The sequence below is a fragment of the Pongo abelii genome, chromosome 19 (assembly GCF_028885655.2).
Source record: "Pongo abelii isolate AG06213 chromosome 19, NHGRI_mPonAbe1-v2.0_pri, whole genome shotgun sequence".
Lineage (NCBI taxonomy): Eukaryota > Metazoa > Chordata > Mammalia > Primates > Hominidae > Pongo > Pongo abelii.
Genome location: NC_072004.2, coordinates 8,015,200 through 8,036,632, shown reverse-complemented (window position 1 = coordinate 8,036,632; position 21,433 = coordinate 8,015,200). Strand labels below are relative to the sequence as shown.

Below are 21,433 nucleotides of genomic sequence, written 5' to 3'. Positions count from 1 at the left end.
TCCCTTACAGTTCACACAGTAAGTTCAGGAGCCATATATCATGGCCATAAGATGTAGAAGCAAAGATCACGAAACAACCCCGGTTTCTCTCAATCCCTTCCTCTCAAGACACGCCCACTTTAGAATGCGCTCCAATTCGCTTTCTGTTCTGGGATTGGAAATGTGGCGCTATTTTTCTCCAGTGACGTTACTCGGCTTTAAAACGGAGTGCGGTAATCGTACCTTCGAAAAGGTTTCGATCCTGGCCCGTACGGGGATCGAACCCGCGACCTTGGCGTTATTAGCACCACGCTCTAACCAACTGAGCTAACCGGCCAGTTGCTGGAAAACATTTGAAATAAGTTTATTTAGTTACACTACTGTTCAGTCTTCTCGGGAAAAACCTTCACTTGTGGGACTGCTTTATGAGAAATGAAAACAGAACACAAACACTGACTAACTGAGCACGTAGACGAGTAACAGACAGTACTGGCAAGTACAGATGATGCGACTGGTGTAACTGCAGGTCGAGGCGCAAGTACCATGTGCACGAAGGGCAAAAAATCCAACAGCGTGTGGCAGATGCACCGGGAGAGGATAGATGGGTATGTGAGTAAACCATGTAGGATGGAAGTTATGAGTTTCTGCAACTGTCCTCACAATGTTTAATGTTGGCAAAAGCGTAGGGAAACACGGAGGCACCGCTGGGATTCGAACCCAGGATCTCCTGTTTACTAGACAGGCGCTTTAACCAACTAAGCCACGGCGCCGCCGGAAAGGCGCCTTGGATCTTATTTCCTTGGCCAGGTCAGCTCAATTGCAGAGAATGAATACAAAGATGTCACAAAAAGTCGGCTGCACTGGAAAATGCGGAAAGGATGGATACAGCTGGGAAAGACACGAAAACTGAATGGAGTGACTGGGGATAGCAAGAGAAATCCTAGTTTTGGTGCTACAAAACTGAGCACAGGACTTCCTTAGCCGACGAGGATGGGATTCGAACCCACGCGTGCAGAGCACAATGGATTAGCAGTCCATCGCCTTAACCACTCGGCCACCTCGTCTACAGACGTTTGTCGCTGCACAGACCGCCCTCCGCATCTCACATCTCTGGGACCTGAACTTCCTGCAGGTGGGGCTCGCCTCCGTCGTGAAGGCTGCACATTTTGAAGGAACCCGCTCCGCACTGGAAAGAGAACTCGTAGATCAGAGACCGACTTCTTCCATGCGTGATCGCCCGACCCTCCTCCCTCTGCTGAGAGGTCTAGAACTGCTCCTATCTTAGGACCCGCGTTATCCGCCCAGAATTACGGTACCCGGATCCATCGCAAAAACCCCCGCGAGATGGTTGGGCTGTCCAGACGGGGCGGCCTCGGAACTTCCAGAAACTCCTCTCCTTCAGGCCCCAAGGAGATATTGCTTCTTCAATGACCTGAACGCTGAAGCTTGGCCGTAGTTTAAAATAAGGGAGGGTAATAAAAACAAAAGAAGAACACCGCTGACCCCGACGTGATTTGAACACGCAACCTTCTGATCTGGAGTCAGACGCGCTACCGTTGCGCCACGAGGTCGGCCGGCCACCGGGCAGCTCAGGTCTCCCCATGACCACTGTGCGCCCAGCAGGCCAGGGTCATGAATCGAGACATGGATGGGCACCTAGGGCATTTCTGTCCCTCTGAACAGCTGCGGGGTCGTATCTGCGCTCGCCGAGCAGCCCTGTAGGACGAGCCGGGCGAGTGGCACCCCAGGGCAGTGACTATGGGATCCAGGCTTAGCGGTCTGTCCCTCCCGGCCCCCGGCGTCCTGCCAACGCCCAGATAGAGGGTCCCGAGCTGATCGCCAGGGGATTCCAAAGCTTACAGCCCAGTGGGGACGGACCTGCCTAGAAACGGATGGAAGGATGGGAACCAGACGGAACGTGACAGAGCAGTGCCAGAGCCTAGGACACCTGAAGGGGTAAGAGATTTGCTCCCCCAGCAGCAGGTCTCCTCTCCGGTTGCACTTTTGTAATTGCCTGCGGAGCCTTCGAATGCACCCACGCACAACCCCCGGGTTCGGAGATTCTGATTTAAACGGTCCAGGGAAGAGCTCTGAGATCGGTATGTAAAACTTTTGAAAAATATCGGTATTTCAACTGTTGGAGGGCACATAAATTTTGTTTATATTTTGATGAGTTTTGACAGATACATACACCTGCGCAAATCACAAGTCTTTAAAAGCATATAGGACATTTTCCTCTCTCAAGGTTCTTGCATGTCCCTTCTCTACGGATCCCCACTCCTCCCTTCCCAGAGGCAACCTCTGTTCTAATTTTGACCACCACAAACATCGGTATTTCTTTTTTTTTTTTTTTTTTGAGACGGAGTTTCGCTCTTGTTGCCCAGGCTGGAGTGCAATGGCGCAATCTCGGCTCACCGCAACCTCCGCCTCCCGGGTTCAAGGGATTCTCCTGCCTCAGCCTCCCGAGTAGCTGGGATTACAGGCATGCGCCACCACGCCCGGCTAATTTTGTACTTTTAGTAGAGACGGGGTTTCTCCATGTTGGTCAGGCTGGTCTCGAACTCCCGACGTCAGGTGATCCGCCCGCCTCGGCCTCCCAAAGTGCTGGGATTACAGGCGTGAGCCACCATGCCCAGCCAACATACGTTTTCTTTTTGTTGTTTTTCTGTTTTTTTGTTTTTGTTTTTGAGACGGAGTCTCACTCTGTCGTCCAGGCTGGAGAGCAGCGGCGCGACCTCGGCTCACTGCAACCTCCGCCTCCCGGATTCAAGCAAGTCTGCCTCAGTCTCCCGAGTAGCTGGGATTACAGCGCCCACCACCGCTCCCGGCTACAGTTTTTGTATTTTTAGTGGTGACAGGGTTTCACCATGTTGGCCAGGCTGGTCTTCAACTCCTGACCTCGTGATGCGCCCGCCTCGGCCCCGCAAAGTGCTGGGATTACAGGCGTGAACCAAAGTGCTGGGATTACAGGCGTGAACCACCGCGCCCGGCTATGTTTCTAGAAGAATGAAAGGAGTTCAACAGGCCGAGATGGCACAAGAGGACATGCCTGTATCTCATTCCTTCCCATTCAAGCCAAATTTCTACACAGTGGCTCTCTCGAAAGTTATCAGGGACCACAGAGATGTCAAAGCCAACAGGCTTTCTCAGGCCTGGCCTTAACCGACTCCAGGCAACATCTTCTCCATGAGCCTCATTTCCCATAGGTGTCTTGACGCTAGTCTGCTGGCCCTTCCTAAGTGGCTCCCCGCTCCAGTCTCTTTTTCTTTTTTCTTTTATAAATTTTTTTGAAACGGAGTCTCACTCTGTCGCCCAGGCTAGAGTGCTGTGTGGCGCGTTCTCGCTCGCCGCAACCTCCGCCTCCCGGGTTCAAGCGATTTTCCTTCCTCAACCTCCCGAGTAGCTGGGATTACAGGCGTGGTGCTGGTTAATTAATTTATTTTTTTTAAAGTAGAGACTGGGATTCACCATGTTGGAGAGATTGGTCTCGAACTCCTGACCTCAGATGATCCACCCGCCTCGAGCTCCCAAAGAGCTGGGATTATAGCGTGAGCCACCGCCCCCAGCTCCAGTCTCTTTTTCTGTTCTCCCTGTAAACCCTGGTTTTCCTCGGGTAAGGTTTTCTCTCCTCATGCTACACATGTTCTACGGATTCAGCTATTTCCTGCGTGCTAAGGGCTCCTGAATCTCGCTCCCACCTCTGGACTCAGATGTGTAGTGCCTGCTGATACTTTCACTTGACCCTGCCATAATTCCTTCCAGTCTTTCTGCACTCCCAGAGAGAGGCCAGGCCCAGGCGGGGGGATGCATCCTTGATTCTTCCCTCCCTCTACCGTCTTACTTCCAGTCACCACATCCTGTCAATTCTATTTCCTCAATAATCCCCCTGTCAACCATCCTTCCCCATCCCACCGACAACCCCTCAACCTCTCTTGCTGGATTGTTGTAGCAGGCTCCTCTCTAATCTCCCTGCCACCTGAATAGTCATATAATCTTTTTTTTTGTTGTTTTTTTTTTGTTTTTTTTGAGATGGAGTCTCGCTCTGTCTGGAAGAAGAGGAGTTGGAGGAGGAGACGGAGATGGAGGAGGAGACCGAGACGGAGACTGGCACGGTGGCTCACTTCTGTAATCCCAGCACTTTGGGAGGCCGAGGCGGGCGGATCACCTGACGTCGGGAGTTCGAGACCAGCCTGACCAACATGGAGAAACCCCGTCTCTACTAAAAGTACAAAATTAGCCGGGCGTGGTGGCGCATGCCTGTAATCCCAGCTACTCGGGAGGCTCAGGCAGGAGAATCCCTTGAACCCGGGAGGCGGAGGTTGTGGTTAGCAGAGATAGCGCCATTGCACTCCAGCCTGGGCAACAAGAGTGAAACTCCGTCACAAAAAAAAAAAAAAAAAAAAGAAAGGTTAGGCACCAACCTGAAGAAGCTCCCACCGAACAAAATTGGGACAATTTGAACATCAAAAAGAATAACTGCAATGGATTGAAATACACAAAAGATGTTAAAATGTACAAGTTCATAATGATATTAAAAACAACTAATTACTTTTGTAAGATGCTAGAGAACCAACTCATTTTTCTGAAAACTGGTAAATCATAAGAAAAAACCCACACATTTATCCTGCATTTCCTGTATGACCTGTATCTCATGGTAAACAAATTGATGATGGCAAGTTCTTACTACAGAATGATAGAATTAGGACATCCCAATTTTGCAACTCCTAATGAAATAACAGAGCTAGGCAGTGATGATCAACTAAACCATTAGGTGAAAAACAGATGGGGAATTTTATAATTGTTGCCTAGTCTGACTATACCTGAACCCAATGCTCAGCCTAAACACCAGAAAAAGAGGGAAAAGCAGGCGTCCTGATGCAATGGAATGGGGAGAACAAACCGTCACTCATGATATGTTTTTACCAGAAAACTGAACGTGAGACTAACCAACCACTGGATCTAAGAACCAGTTTACAGGACATGCAGGGCATGGAGGAACGTGTTAAATCACATCACAAGAATAAGGCCGAGAAATGGCTCAATGCCTTCAACTGATAAATTGCAAGAAAAGAAAAGAAGGAGAAAGGAGGTGAGGGGGTAGGGAGGAGGCAGGACCCAAGATGATCGAGACATGACAACCAAGTGCAATGTGTAGACTTTATTTGGACCCAGATTCAAACAAACTGTAAAAGAAAAAAGAAGTATGTAGGAGACACTTGGGCAATTTGAACTGTTTGATGATGTCTAGGATTTGCTTCAAAATAACCTGGTGTGTGCTATGAGGGAGGGTATACCTGAAACAAGGTTGGCCATGTGTTGATAATTGTTGAAGCAGAATAGAAGGGTTCATTATCACCCCTCGCCTCCGCTCCCCGATCCCTCCCCCTCCCCCCTCCCTCCCCTTTCCCCCTCCCCTCCCCTCCCCTCTTTTTGAAGGAGTCTTGCCCTGTCACCCAGGCTGCAGTGCAATGGCACGATCTCAGCTCACTGCAACCTCCACCTCTCAGGTTCAAATGATTCTGCTGCCTCAGCCTCCCGAGTAGCTGGGATTACAGGCACCTGCCACCATGCAGCTAATATTTGTATTTTTAGTAGTGACTGGGTTTCACCATGTTGGCCAGGCTGGTCTCGAACCCCTGACCTCGTGATCCGCCCGCCTTGGCCTCCCAGAGTGCTGGGATTACAGGCATGAGCCACCGCACCCAGCTATTTTCTTTATTTTTTCATGTTTGAATTTGTCCATGATAAAAAAAGATTTTTAACTCCTTTTATTAAGAGTTCAAATCTTAGTACTTGCGGGTCCCAGTCCTGGAGTGAGTAGTCACTTGGGGGGGACACCTCGTCACCAGCAGTACCTCCTATGGCCACTGGCTGGCTCTAAATATCGGTTTTGTGAGCAGGCAGAAATAGCGTCTCTATAGGGCAGGCTTCTGTGAACCGAGGTCATGGAAAATGACAGGACAGGCTACTCACTGTTTATCAATTCAGGACATGAAATGTGACTACCTCGTTACTTATATAGTAAGTCCCCTATGCAGAAGGCCTTTTTTTGTTTGTTTGAGACGGAGTCTCGCTCTGTCGCCAGGTTGGAGTGCAGTGGCGCGATCTCGGCTCACTGCAACCTCCGCTTCTCAGGTTCAAGCGATTCTCCTGCCTCAGCCTCCAGAGTAGCTGGGACTACAGGTGCGCACCACCATGCCTGGGTAATTTTTGTATTTTTAGTAGATTCGGGGTTTCACCATTTTGGCCAGGATGGTCTCAATCTCTTGACCTCGTGATCCGCCTGCCTTGGTTTCCCAAAGTGCTGGGATTACAGACGTGAGCCACTGCGCCTGGCCCAGAAGGCCTATTATAAGCAGAATGCCCCAGACCTCCAGCTGTCAGAGCCCCCATAATCTAACAGCCATCCTGACCCTCCCTTTTTCCCACTCACCCACAGCACCAAGTCCAGACTTCCTTTATCTTCTAAATATCTTTTGATACCCTCCACCTCCTTGGTCCAAGCCTCATCCTGTCTCTTCTGGATAATTGTTAGCCTTCTGTTTAAAATCTGCTTAAAAGAAAGAAAAAAAATGAAAAAAGAATATAAATAAAAATAAAATTTGCTTAAAATCCATTTTCCATGTTGCAACTAGAGTCATCATCTAGAACACCAACCTGACCATGTCCCTCCCTGTAGCTGCAAGGCCTGGCTTCATCTGGCCCCTGTTTACCTAACAAACCCCACACTGATGTTTTCTTCCCCTTCCATCACTAGGTTTCTGAAATGCCGCCTTCCTTACTGTTCAACGAACACACTTGGCTTGTTCTCACCATCTTTGCACTTGCTACGTCCTCAGTCTGGAATGCTCTTTCCCTAGATCTTCATTTAGCTGACTCTTTCACTTCCTTCTATTCAGGGACCTTGGAAAACCTTGCAAAAGCAGGTCCTGGATTTTCCTCACTTTTGGCCTATGACAACTTCTTTCATCTGTGAACAGTTATATTTGAGAAACCTCTCACTGGGGGAGCTCACCTCTGAAGGTCTAGGTCGAAAATGCATGTAAGTTACAGACAGAGGGAAGAAAAGCATGGAGAGTTCTTCAGTTTTTTTTTTTTTTGAGACAGGTCTCACTCCTGGCGCTCAAGCTGGAGTGCAGTGGTGTGATCATGGCTCACTGCAGCCTCCACTTCCTGGGTTCAGGTGATCTTCCCACCTCAGCCTCCCAAGCAGCTGGAACTACAGGTGTGCACCACTATGTTTGGCTAATTTTTTGTATTTTTTTGTAGAGACGGGGTTTCACCATGTTGCCCAGGCTGAAACTTCAGTCTTTGTATCTTTCTCCTAAGAACGTTTGAATGCTTGCTATGCTGTAATTTCTGCATTGGAGAATACAGGAAGCTCATCTCTCATTGTAAATTAGGTGTCATTACTATCACTCATTTTAGGAATCAAATGCAATGGGGGTCATTTCAAAGGAGAAAACTTGATGGGTTTCCTTGTCCATCCGGAGAGCAGGGAGGTTTGAAACTATCTTCAGAGCTTTGAAGGGGTCCAACAGTTAAGAAAAGAACTGGCCGAGCGTGGTGGCTCACGCCTGTAATCCCAGCGCTTTGGGAGGCCGAGGCGGGTGGATCACCTGAAGTCAGGAGTCAGAAGTTCGAGAACAGCCTGGCCAACATGGTGAAACCCCGTCTCTACTAAAAATACAAAAATTAGCTGGGCATGGTCGCGGGCACCTGTAATCCCAGCTACTAGGGAGGCTGAGGCAGGAGCATCACCCCAACCCACAAGGCGGCGGTTGCAGTGAGCTGAGATTGTGCCATTGCACTCCAGCCTGGGTGACAAAGGTGAAAACTCCGTCTCAAAAAAAAAAAAAAAAAAAAAGAGGGCCAGGTACGGTGGCTCACGCCTGTAATCCCAACACTTTGGGTGCTGGGAGACTAAGGCGGGCAGATCACGAGGTCAAGAGATGGAGACCATCCTGGCCAACATGGTGAAACGTGGTCTCTACTAAAAATACAAAAATTAGCTGGGCATGGTGGCATGCGTCTGTAGTCCCAGCTACTCCGGAGGCTGAGACAGCAGGATCACCTGAGCCAGGGAGGTCGAGAGTCACTGTAGTCATGATCATACCACTGCACTCCAGCCTGAGTGACAGAGCAAGACCCTGTCTAAAAAAAACAAAGAGAGACTTTGTTGAACCTCCTTTCAAAAAAAAAAATAATAATAGTAACTCCTCAGTAAAGTCTAGAAAATCACAATCTTTTATTTCATGGGGATAAAAGCAAGTTTTGGTGATTACATTGTCTCCAATATGAAGAAAAGGCTGTGTTGTCTTTTAAAGAGATGGTTTATATGAAAATGTCATTACACAGTTTCAATATATAGGAGTTCAACATTTTAGGGACCCTCAATCCTATAAATCATTCCTTTTTTTCAATTTCGTGTCTTAATAATACTATATAAGACTCCGAAAATATTAATGTTTACTGTTTAAAACTTTTTTTTTTTAAGATGGAATCTCATTCTGTCACCCAGAGTGGAGTGCAGTGGTGGGATCTCAGCTCACTGCAACCTCCGCCTCGTGGGTTCAAGAGATTCTCCTGCCTCAGCCTCCCGAGTAGCTGGGAATACAGGAGCATGCCACGATGCCTGGCTAATTTTTGTATTTTTAGTAGAGATGGGGTTTCTCCATGTTGGCCAGGCTGGTCTTGAACTCCTGACCTCAGATGATCCACCTGCCTCAGCTTCCCAAAGTGCTGGGATTATAGGCGTGAGCCACCGCACCCGGCCTAAAACTTTATTAAAAAGATATCTATGTATGTATATATGTGTGTGTGTGTATATATATATATATATATTTTTTTTTTTTTTTTTTTTTTTTTTGAGTTGGAGTCTTGCTCTGTCGTCCAGGCTGGAGTGCAGTGGCGCAATTTCGGCTCATTGTAACATCCGCCTCCTGGGTTCAAGCGATTCTCGTGCCCCAGCCTCCCGAGTAGCTGGGAATACAGGTGCGTGCCACCATGCCCGGCTAATTTTTTTTTTTTTTTTGTATTTTTAATAGAGACGGGGTTTCATCATGTTGGTCAGGCTGGTCTCAAACTCCTGACCTCAGGGGATCCGCCCGCTTCGGCCTCCCAAAGTGCCGGGATTACAAGCGTAAGCCACCATTCCCGGCCTTTATTATTGTTTTAATAGAGAGAGGTGTCTCACCATGTTGCTCAGACTGGCTTCAAACTCTTGGGTTCAAGGAATACTTCGCCTTGGCCTCCCAAAGTGCTGGGATTACAGGCATGGGCTTTTGCTTCTGGTCCCAGAGCGCATTTTCTTTTTATTTCTTTTCTTTTCTTTTCTTTTTTTTTTTTGAGACGAAGTCTTGCTCTGTTTCCCAGGCAGGAGTGCAGTGGCACGATCTTGGCTTACTGCAACCTCTGCCTCCCGGGTTCAAGCAATTCTCCTCCCTCAGCCTCTGGAATAGCTGGGATTAGAGGCGGGCGCCACCACACCTGGCTAACTTTTTAACTTTTTTTTTTTTTAGTAGAGATGAGGTTTCACCATGTTGGCCAGGCGGGTCTGAAACTCCTGACCTCAGGTGATCTCCCTGCCTCGGTCTCCCAAAGTGCTGGGATTACATGCGTGAGCCACCGCTCCCGACCAATTTTTGGCCAAAGTTTCTAAAATAAAGTTTAAGAATAAATGTCCGGCTGGGCGCGGTGGCTCATGCCTGTAATCCCAGCACTTTGCAAGGCCGAGGCTGGCGGATCACGAGGGCAGGAGATCGAGACCATCCTGGCTAACACAGTGAAACTCCGTCTCTACTAAAAATACAAAAAATTAGCGGGGAGTGGTGGCAAGCGCCTGTAGTCCCAGCTACTCAGGAGGCTGAGACAGGAGAATGGCGTGAACCCGGGAGGCCGAGCTTGCAGTGAGCCGAAATCCTGCCACTGCACTCCAGCCTGGGCGACAGAGCGAGACTCCATCTCAAAAAAAGTAAATAAAATAAAATAAATAAATGCCCTATTTTTATAGAATTATAATTCTAGCGTTTCTTTCTTTCTTTTTTTTTTTTTTGAGACGGAGTTGCGCTCTTGTTGCAGAGGCTGGAGTGCAATGGCGCAATCTCGGCTCACTGCAACCTCCACCTCCTGGGTTCAAGCGATTCCCCTGCCTCAGCCTCCCGAGCAGCTGGGATTACAGCCACGCGCCACCACGCCCGGCTAATTTTGTATTTTTAGTGGAGACAGGGTTTCAGCATGTTGGTCAGGCTGGTCTCGAACTCCTGACCTCAGGTGATCCGCCCTCCTAGGCCTCCTAAAGCGCTGGGATTACAGGTGTGAGCCACAGTGCCCAGCCCGCGTTTCCCTGTTTGTAGCACCTATTATCTTACGGATTTATTTGTTTGCATGTCTGTTGTTGATCTCCCTGACTAGAATACCCTTACTAGGTAATCAATAAACATAAAAATATTTGTTGAAGGAATGAGAAATGCCTCTTGGGCTTGTAGTTTAAACTGGCTAAAAGCACTGAGATGGGGAGTGGGGAGTAGGAAGAGATTGTTCTCCTGGGAGATGGGCGGGGAGGTTCCTTGAGGATGGGACCTGACTCAGCAATTAAAGAACTTTCAGATCTGCAGGGACCTGCGCTGAGGCCCAAAGGTCATGAGGTCGCCGATGATAAGAGCTTCTTGGACTGTAGCTGGGCAATGTCGGAGGCCCAGCACCTCCAAGAGACAAAGAAATCTGAGTTGAGTTTCCCTTCCAGCCGGTTCCAAGCTTCCCAGAGACGCAGGGACTGTCCCATTCCCTTCGTCCACTCCCACCCTTTCCAGCCACCTTGCTCTGCTCTTATCCCCATGCTAGTTTAAGGACGCTGGCCATTTTTTGCACTCTGCAAATCCCTCACCAAACTGAGCAAAGTAGTCTGAGAGAAATCAGTCTTCCTCAAGGAAGGTTCAGGCCTGGGGTCCTCAGACAACCAGGGGCTCCGTGACAATCTGTGACTGCCGAGCAGTCCAGGAACACCGGCCTCTCCAGGTTCGGGTCCCTTGTTTCTCAGGCCCAGCTTGGTGGGAAGCTAAAGGCATGCGGAGGAGGGGAAGGGGAGCAGGTCTGAGTCTTCGGCATGGCGGGGAACTCAGACCGGCGTGGCGGTGGCAGCGGTCTCAAGTGATCCACAACTGGGCAGTGTAGCTGGGGCTGGGGGCCGCTCCCGGCGTGGGCAACCGCGGAAGCAGCGGTGTCCCCAAGCTAGGCCAGGGTGGGTTTCCGTTCGTCGGCCCTGCGTGGCCAGATCGGGGGCTGCGGGGCTGTGCCACCTAGCACCCTCTGAGGAGCAAAGGGCCTGGCTGCGCGCGGGTACCCAGCCGTTAGGTTAGAAGCGCCTTCGGGTACCCCTGACCTTCGCTGGCCCTGAGAGACCCGCAGCAGCGGGAGAATGTACTGCTCTCGCGAGGTTTTCCGAGAACGCGGCGGCGCGCCCGCGTACGCGGTTACCAAGGCAACTGGGCGGTGCCTGAGCAGGCGGGAAGGAGGCGTTCGTCTAGATTTGTCCGCTTGCGGGGAGACTTCAGGAGCCGCTGTCTCTGAACTTCCAGCCTCAGAGACCGCCGCCCTTATCCCCGAGGGCCATGGGCCGGGTCTCAGGGCTCGTGCCGTCTCGCTTCCTGACGCTCCTGGCGCATCTGGTGGTCGTCATCACCTTATTCTGGTCCCGGGTAAGACCCACGGCTGCACTCAGTCCGCCACCATTCCCATCTCGGAGTGGTCCTAGTCCCACCCTGCCCCCTCCCAGCGTCTTACCCACTTGGGTTTTCTTGTTTCCCGCCGCCCCCAGGCCTGCCCTGCAGCCTGCCCCTTTTTCACTTCTCTTCCTCTCTGCCCTGCTCCCAGGACAGCAACATACAGGCCTGCCTGCCTCTCACGTTCACCCCCGAGGAGTATGACAAGCAGGATATTCAGTGAGCTCTTGGGACGGGGTGGCCAGAACGAAGAGGTGGTGGGAGTGGAGGGGTCTTAGAAGAAGTCCAAAGGCCTGGGCCAGTCCACTTCCTCTCTGCAGGCTGGTGGCCGCGCTCTCTGTCACCCTGGGCCTCTTTGCAGTGGAGCTGGCCGGTTTCCTCTCAGGAGTCTCCATGTTCAACAGCACCCAGAGCCTCATCTGTATCCTTTCTGCCTGCCCACCTTTCCCACACGACCCACTTCTATCAGGACTCCCTTCAGCCACCTGACACAATAGTGTCTGCTATAGCCAATCCCTCCAGTTCAAAGATCTTCAACCATGTGCTAAATCCTGCTGTTTACTAGGCACTTAAAATCCCAAAATGAGAGTAAAATACAGTTTTTGGCCAGGCATGTTGGCTCACGTCTGTAATCCCAGCACTGTGGGAGGCGCAGGCAGGAGGCAACATAGTGAGACCCCATGTCTACAAAAATAATAGTAATAATAAAAACCCCACCGTTTCTTTTTACCGTGAGGAGGAGGTAGATACAAATCTCTAATTCAGTGTGATAAGCACTGTGCTATAGAAGTGTGTGAAGATGGAAAGCACAGGCAGGGCGCGATGGCTCACGCCTGTAATCCCAGCACTTTGGGAGGCCGAGGCAGGTGGACCACCTGAGGTCAGGAGTTCGAGACCATCCTGACCAACATGGTGAAACCCCCGTCTCTACTAAAAATACAAAAATTAGTTGGGCGTGGTGGCGCACTCCTGTAATCCTAGCCACTCAGGAGGCTGAGGAAGGAGAATTGCTTGAACCCGGGAGGCAGAGGTTGCAGTGAGCTGAGGTGGTGCCACTGCACTCCAGCCAGGGTGACAGAGCAAGACTCTGTCAAAAAACAAACAAAAGATATAAAGCACAGTGGGAACTCAGAAGAGGCAACGGAGATGAGGCACATGGGTCAGAGAATTGTGGACCAGGAGGACCAGGACACTGGAGGCTGATTCCAGCGCATATTAAGTCGCTGTCAGCACTCCTTTGTGGCATAGCAGAAGGAGAGCCTACTCTTACCTCTCATCTGAAGGATCCAGGCTGGCCCATAGATAAGAGGTAGGGTAGCCTGAGGTCCGATCTGTGCAGTCACTTCTGGTCTCTCCTCACATGACTGTCCTAAAATTCAGAAGTCAGGGCTGCTGACTCTAGCCCTTGAAACATGGTGAGGGAGCAAGGGATGAACCTGAATGCAGATGCCAGCCCCACCACTGGCCTTTTCTGACCCATCACTGTCTGTCGATCCAAAGACTTTTCCTTAATCTGGTGCCTTCCCAAGCCATTGGGGCTCACTGTAGTGCATCCGTGGCCCTGTCCTTCTTCATATTCGAGCGTTGGGAGTGCACTACGTATTGGTACATTTTTGTCTTCTGCAGGTGTGGTAGCATCCAATATTTGGGGATGAGGGAGGAAGGTTGGCCCTAAACCTGAAGGTTTTTCTCCTACCCAGCCCTTTCCTCCATGTGTGAGATACCAGATCCACTCAACATCCTGTAGTCTTTTAAAGTTTCATCCCCTACCCCCCATGCCACCTGCCCTACACTTTCAGAGGTGGGGTCTCTGGTTTGGAGATTTGGATATTTATATTGAAAGGGTTTCTGAATCTACCACTTGCCTTGGTAGTGCCCTTCCAGCTGTCACTGAAATGGCTTTATTCGTCACCGTCTTTGGGCTGAAAAAGAAACCCTTCTGATCACCTTCATGACGGGAACCTAAGGACGAAGGCTACAGGGGCAAGGGCCGCTTCGTATTCCTGGAAGAAGGAAGGCATAGGCTTCGGTTCTCCCCTCGGAAACTGCTTCTGCTGGAGGATATGTGTTGGAATAATTACGTCTTGAGTCTGGGATTATCCGCATTGTATTTAGTGCTTTGTAATAAAATATGTTTTGTAGTAAGATTAAGACTTATATACAGTTTTAGGGGACAACTGAGATGGCTAAACTACTGAAGAAAAAAAAACAACGCTGTTTTCTAGTCCTGCAGACCGTAAGATACTTGGTATCGCTTCTATTTTGGTTATTACGGTAGGTGCCTGGCGGAAGGGAGTGGGCGGAGATATGTAAATAGAAAGTGCGTACAGTTAGAACGTCCAGCACGTAACTGATCGGAGCATTCTGGGAAGAAGTAATTTATTCCTTTTCGGCAGCCGAATGAAAAAAAAATTTTTTTAATGTGCAAGCAAATATGGCAAAACAACTGGAAGGACGCTAAATAGTAGGATTGGTCATACCAACGCGTTATAAACTCACCCTAGCTTGTAACGGAGTCTTTTTCACTGAGTGCGGAATGTCGGCAGTTTACGGTTATCGTCAGGTGGGATAATCCTTACCTGTTCCTCCTTTGGAGGGCAGATTAGAATATGATGATTGGAGATGCATGAAACGTGATTAACGTCTCTGCGTAATCAGGATTTGCAACACCCTGATTGCTCCTATCTGATTCTTCCTGACGATCACTTTCTGTTGTGTCTTATCGACTGTTATAGTTTTGTGGACATAGTTATGATTTTCTGTTTGTAATAATTTAGTATTTGTTTATTTTACAACCTTACTAAATTTGTTTGTTCTTGAAAACTGTGATTTGGTTTTTGTTGCTTTCTGGAATTTAGGCAGTGAAATAATGTAAATAGAGTCATTGTTCTTTGTCGTTTGATAACTTTAACGCTCACTTTTCAGGAGTAAGTATCTGTAGTCTTGTGCACAGGGTGGTTGCCCTCAGGATGATATTCAATAGGAACTATTTTTTTTTCTTTGAGGTAGGGTCTTGGTCTGTTGCCAAGGCAGGAGTGCACGGCGCAGATGTATATACATGGATATATTAGTTTTTGGAGAGTTGGTTGTTAAAAATCTACCAGTACACCCCCAAGAAACTGATCATCACCAATGACTTCTTCCCAAATCCAGAGTCACTTTTCAGACTTGAGATTGACCTCTCTTCAGCATATGGTATGTTGACCACCCCCCCTTTTTTTTTCAGTCTCACTCTGTTGCCCAGGCTAGAGTGCAGTGTGCAGTGGTGGGATCATGGCTCACTGCAGCCTCGAACTCCCAGGCTCAGATGATCCTCCTGCATCAGCCTCCCAAGTAGCTGGGACTACAGGTGAGCAGCACCACACCTGGTTGTTTTAAAATTTTCTATAGAGACAGGGTCTCACTGTGTTGCCCAAGCTGGTCCCAAACTCCTGGGCTCAAGCCGTCCTCCCCACTAGGCCTCTAGGCCTCCTAAAGTGCTAGGAGTACAGGCATGAGCCACCGGGTTTCGCCCACTCCCCTCTTTTGCACTTTTTTCTCCCTTAGTTTTGAAACAATGGTTCACCTGGTTTGCCTACTATTATACTGTTCTGGTTGTTCCTTCTTACATTCATTCAATAAATACTTATTGAGTACCTGCAGTGTGTCAGTTACTGGGGACATAATACTGGGTTGTCTCTTCTGCTTGCTCCATAAGTGCTGGTGATCACTACTCCTCGGGTGACGTCATCCATCTCTTGTTTTCAAACATCAACTAGATGCTGCTGGTTTCCAGATCTCAGCTCACTTATGTGAGCCCCAGCCTAGGGCCAGGACTACAGGAACAAGCTCTGCAGCCAGACTGCCTGCCGGGGTCCCAGTGCGGTTTTTTCTCTTTTTTGGCCGTGTGATGGGCAGGAGGTCACTTTTCCTCTTTCTGCCTCAGTTCCTTCATCCACACTCACACTTTTTTTTTTTTTTTTTTTGAGATGGAGTCTTGCTCTGTCGCCCAGGCTATAGTGTAGTGGCGCGATCTGCAACCTCCGCCTCCCTGGTTCAAGCGATTCTCCTGCCTCAGCCTCCTGAGTAGCTGGGATTACAGGCGCCGGCCACTGCTGTCTGTCAGGCGAGAAGGGTAGCAGAGGCAGAGTGTCAGGCCTGTGATAACTGCTCAGTGTCTTTTCCCTGAGTTGATTGGGTCTTAGGATTCTCCCATCATAGTGGACATCTGTTTTTGCCAGTTCAGTATCCATCCTTTCTTTCTGGTAATAGCACCACCATTTTCTTTTTTTCTTTTCTTTTTCTTTCTTTCTTTCTTTTCTTTTTCTTTTTTTTTTTTTTTTTTTTCTTTTTTTGAGACGGAGTCTCGCTCTGTCGCCCAGGCTGGAGTGCGATGACGCAATCTCGGCTCACTGCAACCTCGGCCTCTCGGGTTCAAGCGATTCTCCTGCCTCAGCCTCTTGAGTAGCTGGGATCACAGGCGCGCGCCACCACGCCCGGCTAATTTTTGTATTTTTAGTAGAGACGAGGTTTCACCATGTTGGTCAGGCTGGTCTCGATCTCCTGACCTTGTGATCCGCCAGCGTCGGCCTCCCAAAGTGCTGGGATTACAGGCGTGAGCCACTGCGCCCGGCAGCACCACCATTTTCTTTTGGGAGACCCTCCCTTATTGTTAGTCGGCGTGGTGAGGAAGAGGCTGACAGCCACTCGCTTCCATTCCTCTCTAGGCTCATTGTGTTTTCCTGGGCGCGGTGATTGCTTCAAGCATAAACCTTGACAACAAGACTATTGCTGGAACTTTTGGGAAAAGAGAAGCCTGGACTCTTCCTGGAAATAAAAGCATGCTATAAAATACAATAATTAGCCTGGGCGCGGTGGCTCATGCCTTTAATCTCAGCACTTTGGGAGGCCGAGGTGGGCAGATCACCTGAGGTCAGGAGTTCGAGAACAGCCTAGCCAGCATGGTGAAACCCCGTCTCTACTAAAAATACAAAAATTAGTCAGCCCTGGTGGCGTGTGCCTATAATCTTAGCTACTCGAGAGGCTGAGGCAGGAGAATCGCTTGAACCCGGGAGACGGAGGTTGCAGTGAGCCGAGATCGCGCCACTGCCCTTCAGCCTGGGTGACAGAGGGAGTCTCTGTCTTAAAAAAAAAAAAAAAAAAAAAAAAAAGGCATAAAAGTATTCAAATAAATCTTGGAACTTTTAACCTTTATATTTTGAATAACTTAATTTTTTTTTTTCTTTTTGAGACGGAGTCTTGCTCTGTCGCCAGGCTGGAGCACAGTGGTGCGATCTCGACTCACTGCAACCTCCGCCTCCCGTGTTCAAGCGATTCCCCTGCCTTAGCCTCCCAAGTAGCTGGGACTACAGACATATGCTGCCACGCCCGGCTGATCTCCCATCCCCTCCCCTCTGTTTTTTTTTTTTTTTTTTTTTTGAGATGGAGTCTCCCTCTGTCGCCCTGGCTGAAGTGCAATGGCGTGATCTCGGCCCACTGCAACCTCTGCGTCCCAGGTTCAAGTGATTATCCTGCCTCAGCCTCCCAAGTAGCTGGGATTACAAGTGCGTGCCACCACACCTGGCTAATTTTTGTATTTGTAGAAGAGACAGGGGTTGGGGGGAGGTTCACCATGTTGGCCAGGCTGGTCTCGAACTCCTGACCTCAGGTGATCTGCCCACCTCAGTCTCCCAAAGTGCTGGGATTACAGATGTGAGCCACCCTGCTTAGCCCTATTATTATTTTTGAGACAGGGTCTTGCCCTGTGGCTCAGGCAGGAGTGCAGCGGCATGATCATAGCTCACTGCAGCCTCAGCTGCCCCAGGCTCAAGCGATCCTCCCACCTCAGCCTCCCTAGTAGCTGGGATTACAAGCACCCACTGCCACTACTGGCTAATTTTGATGGCTTTTTTTGTTTTGTTTTGTTTTGAGGCAGAGTCTTACTCTGTCACCCAGGTTGGAGTGCAGTGTTGCCTTCACAGCTCACTGCAGCCTTGACCTTCTGGGCTCAAACAATCCTCCCACTTCTGCCTCCGGAGTAACTGGGACCACAGGCGGATAAAAACACACCCAGCTAATTTTTTAACTTTTTTGTAGTGACGGGGTCTCGCTTTGTTGCCCAGGCTGGTCTTGAAGTCTCAAAGTATGGTAATAAAACACTGAAGGCATAAATGAAAACACACACTTAAATATATATTAGAATGTTAAAACTATGCATAGTAAAAAAAATCATAAGCAAAAGTTAAAGAATAGATGATAATCTAGGGGGAATATTTTAAATTCATATTGCAGAGAAAGGACTAATTTTGACATATATAAGTCTACAAATTTACAAGATAAATACCAATAACCCAATAAAACTGTACAAAACATTTCTACAGAAATTTCACTGGTAAGGAAATACAAAAAACTCTCAACTATATGAAAAGGTGCCTAACCTCATTCATAAATGAGAAATGCAGATCATGTTTCAACTTTGCATATTTGTAATCACCAAAAAATTTCATAGAGTGTTGGAGGGGGTGTGGGCAAACAGGCGTTGCCTATTTGTTGGTGAGAGTAAAAGCTGGTAACACATCTATGGAGAGCAATTTAGCAATTCCCATGAAAATCAAAATCACAAACACCTATTCCTTTGACCTAGGATTTATTTTTGTTATGTTTATTGTTTTTGAGACAGGGTCTCACTCTGTTGCCCAGGTTGGAGTGCAGTGACATGATCATGGCTCACTGAAGCCTTGGAAATCCTAGGCTAAAGTGAGCCTCCCACCGCAGCCTCCCAAGTAGCTGGGAATACAGGTGTGAGCTACCACACCTGACTAGTATTTTCATGTCTAAGAATTAGCCCTACATATTTGCACACAGTTGAAAGGGGAATGTGTAGGATATTCTTTGCACCTCTGCTTGTATTGGCAAAAGGCTAGAAACAACCTAAATGTCTGTCCGTAGGGGATTGGTTACATTCTTATACATCCATACTGTGGAATACTATGCCACCAGAAGAAAGTGAATTTTATGCAGTATAATGGTACAATATACAAGATACATTAAGTGACAAAAGCAAGGTGCAGAAAAGTGCATGTAGTTTGCTTCCACTGGTGTAAAAAAGAGGAAAACTACAAACACGATTGCTTACATATGCATGGACCATCTCTGAAAGGAGGCGCAGGCAACCGGGAGTATTGGCTGTTGTGAGAAAGCAGATTGAGTGGCTGGGATACAGGGTGGGGGAGAAACTTTCTGCACATACTCTTTTGAACTTTTGAAATTTTGAAGATAAATTGTGTGTGTGTGTGTGTTCGTGTGTGTGTTTAATATACAAGGTTGAGTGCAGTGGCTCACACTTGTAATCCCAGAACTTTGGTAGGCCAAGGCAGGAGGACTGTTTGAGCCCAGGAGTGTGAGACCAGCCTAGGCAACATAATGAGACCCCCATCTCTACAAAAAATTGTAAAAATTAGCTGGATGTGGATGTGGTGGTCTCCGCCTGTGATCCCAGCTACTTGGGAGGCTAAGGTGGGAGGATTACTTGAGCCCAGGAGTTCGAGGCTGCAGTGAGCTTTGATTGTGCCACTGCACTCCCTCCTGGGTGACAGAGTGAGACCATGTCTCTGAAAAAACAAATAAAAATTTAAAAACTGTAACATTTTTGGGGCCGGGCATGGTAGCTCACACCTATAATCCCAGCACTTTAGGGGGCTAAGGCCAGAGGATCACTTGAGGCCAGAAGTTTGAGACCAGCTTGGAAAACATGGTGAGACCCCCATCTCTATAAACTAGATATAAATATATATAAAACTATAACATTTTAAACAAATGTGAGCCTGCAGCTGCTTATGTTGCCTGTGTGGAAATGAAGCTATACCAGAGGCAAGCATAGCTGAAGAACAGAGAGACAGATCCCCAATGGCATCTTTTGAAGACCTGGATCCTGCTGTTTCTAGCTGTGTTCTAGTTACAAGATTCTTCTTTTTTGGTTTAATCTGTTTGAGGAGGGTTGGCAAGTGTCTTGGTCATTAAGTCCATCACAGCAAAGATCATGCTGTTTTAACAATCTCTCTTTGTGTTTATTATTGTAGCTTCTGATACCAGCACAATGCCTGGCATTGTAGAATGAAAGAGCCCTCATTTAACAAATGAGAAAAATGAGGCCCCAGGAGAAAGGCATTTGCTCCAGGACACCATGCGGAGTGGGAAAGCTGGGACTGGAACCCAAGTTCCTGGCTGTTAGGCCAAATCAGTTGACTCAATTAAACAAATGTTTATTGAACACCTGCTACCTGCCAGGCTCTGGGCTTGGCGTGTAATATGGAGGGTAATAAGATGTCAGCCAGGTGCAGTGGCTCATACCTGTAATCCCGGCACTTTGGGAGGCCGAGGCAGGTGGATCACCTGAGATCAGGAGTCTGAGACCAGCCTGCCCAACATGGTGAAACCCTGTCTCTGCTAAAAATACAAAAATCAGCTGGGATTAATGGCAGGCGCCTGTAATCCCAGCTACTCAGGAGGCTGAGGCAGGAGAATTGTTTGAACCCAGGAGGCGGAAGATGGCACCGCTGCACTCCAGCCTGGGGAACAGAGTGAGACTCCGTCTCAAAAATAAATAAATAAATAAATAAAAAGGATGTGGGTTCTTGACAACCTCTCTATCTGGAGGAGAATTCCTCCCCCTTTCAAAACAAGAGGAGCTTGTTAAACCCAGTGAATCTCTAATGAATGGAGGGTTGGAGAGTGAGGGACTGGAACCAGGAGTCCTTTCACGCACCCAATCCCAGGAGACTCTGATCTGCCTATGTCTTCTCCCACCCATATAGGGCTCTGGTATGTGGCACCCCCACCACCCACACTGCCCTGCTTCCCAGTGGCCAGGGGCCTGGGCCTGCTCTGCTGGCTGGTTCCCTGGTCGAACCAGTAAAAAGTGATCAGTGCTTCACCAGCCCAACTAGGACTGTCCTTCTATAGAATACTGGGCACATAGGTCCTGCCCAAACCCATCCTTCCCATTAGCAGTCTATCTGCCTGCTATGCACTCACCATAGTTTATTATTCATTTGCCTGCCTCGTCCCTGGCACTGTGCTTGGTACTTGTTCAGAGAGAACTTCACATATTAAAAAGATACCACTTTATGTGTTTATATTATGCTTTAATACAAAAAGAGACACATTCTTGACCGGGTGCATTGGCTCACGCCTGTAATCCCAACACTTCGGGCGGTCAAGGTCGGCAGATCACCTGAAGTCAGGAGTTTGAGACCAGCCTGGCCAACATGGCGTAACCCTGTCTCTACTAAAAACAGAAAAATTAGCAGAGGTTGTAGTGAGCCAAGCTTGTGCCACTGCACTCCAGCTTGGGTGACAGAGGGAGACTGCCTCAAAAAAAATAATTTAAAAGGCCGGGCATGGTGGCTCACACCTGTAATCCCAGAACTTCAGGAGGCCAAGGTGGGCGGATCACCTGAAGTCAGGAGTTTGAGACCAGCCTGGCCAACATGGCGCAACCCTGTCTCTACTAAAAATAGAAAAATTAGCCAGGCATGGTGGCGGACGCCTGTAATCCCAGGGACTTGGGAGGCTGAGGCAGGAGGATATCTTGAACCCGGGAGGCAGAGGTTGCAGTGAGCCGAGATCGCGCCACTGCACTGCAGCCTGGTGAAAGAGTGAGACTTCATCTCAAAAATAAGTAAAAATAAAAACAAATTGAGCACATGTGGCAATCCATGCCAACTGTCTGGCACACAGTGGGTCCCTGGAGTGTC

General features: G+C 48.6%; 1 protein-coding gene and 5 non-coding genes across 10 annotated transcripts; 2 read left to right on the top strand and 4 right to left on the bottom strand.

The window, feature by feature from the left end:
- Positions 1–242: 242 nt before the first annotated feature.
- Positions 243–316, bottom strand: TRNAI-AAU (transfer RNA isoleucine (anticodon AAU)). Its single transcript has one exon. It is a non-coding gene; the product is annotated as a tRNA-Ile (tRNA).
- A 359-nt stretch (positions 317–675) lies between these two features.
- On the bottom strand, positions 676–749 carry TRNAT-AGU (transfer RNA threonine (anticodon AGU)). Its single transcript has one exon. It is a non-coding gene; the product is annotated as a tRNA-Thr (tRNA).
- A 212-nt stretch (positions 750–961) lies between these two features.
- TRNAS-GCU (transfer RNA serine (anticodon GCU)) lies at positions 962–1,043 on the bottom strand. The gene has a single exon. It is a non-coding gene; the product is annotated as a tRNA-Ser (tRNA).
- Positions 1,044–1,478: 435 nt separating this feature from the next.
- TRNAW-CCA (transfer RNA tryptophan (anticodon CCA)) lies at positions 1,479–1,550 on the bottom strand. The gene has a single exon. It is a non-coding gene; the product is annotated as a tRNA-Trp (tRNA).
- Positions 1,551–11,442: 9,892 nt separating this feature from the next.
- Positions 11,443–15,334, top strand: TMEM107 (transmembrane protein 107). 5 transcript variants are annotated; one of them, XM_024234500.3, is made up of 5 exons: positions 11,443–11,675; positions 11,851–11,918; positions 12,020–12,120; positions 13,229–13,325; positions 13,573–15,334. In XM_024234500.3, the coding sequence occupies exons 1-5, from the start codon at positions 11,589–11,591 to the stop codon at positions 13,640–13,642; spliced, it is 423 nt and encodes a 140-aa protein (XP_024090268.1). In that variant the 5' UTR covers positions 11,443–11,588; the 3' UTR covers positions 13,643–15,334. The 5 variants fall into 5 exon arrangements, with proteins under 5 accessions (XP_024090268.1, XP_054392187.1, XP_054392188.1 ...); XM_054536212.2 differs by having other exon boundaries at positions 11,453–11,675; positions 13,229–13,304; XM_054536211.2 differs by having other exon boundaries at positions 11,469–11,675; positions 12,002–12,120; positions 13,229–13,304.
- LOC112129777 (U8 small nucleolar RNA) lies at positions 14,256–14,389 on the top strand. Its single transcript, XR_002912131.3, has one exon. It is a non-coding gene; the product is annotated as a U8 small nucleolar RNA (small nucleolar RNA).
- Positions 15,335–21,433: the final 6,099 nt, after the last annotated feature.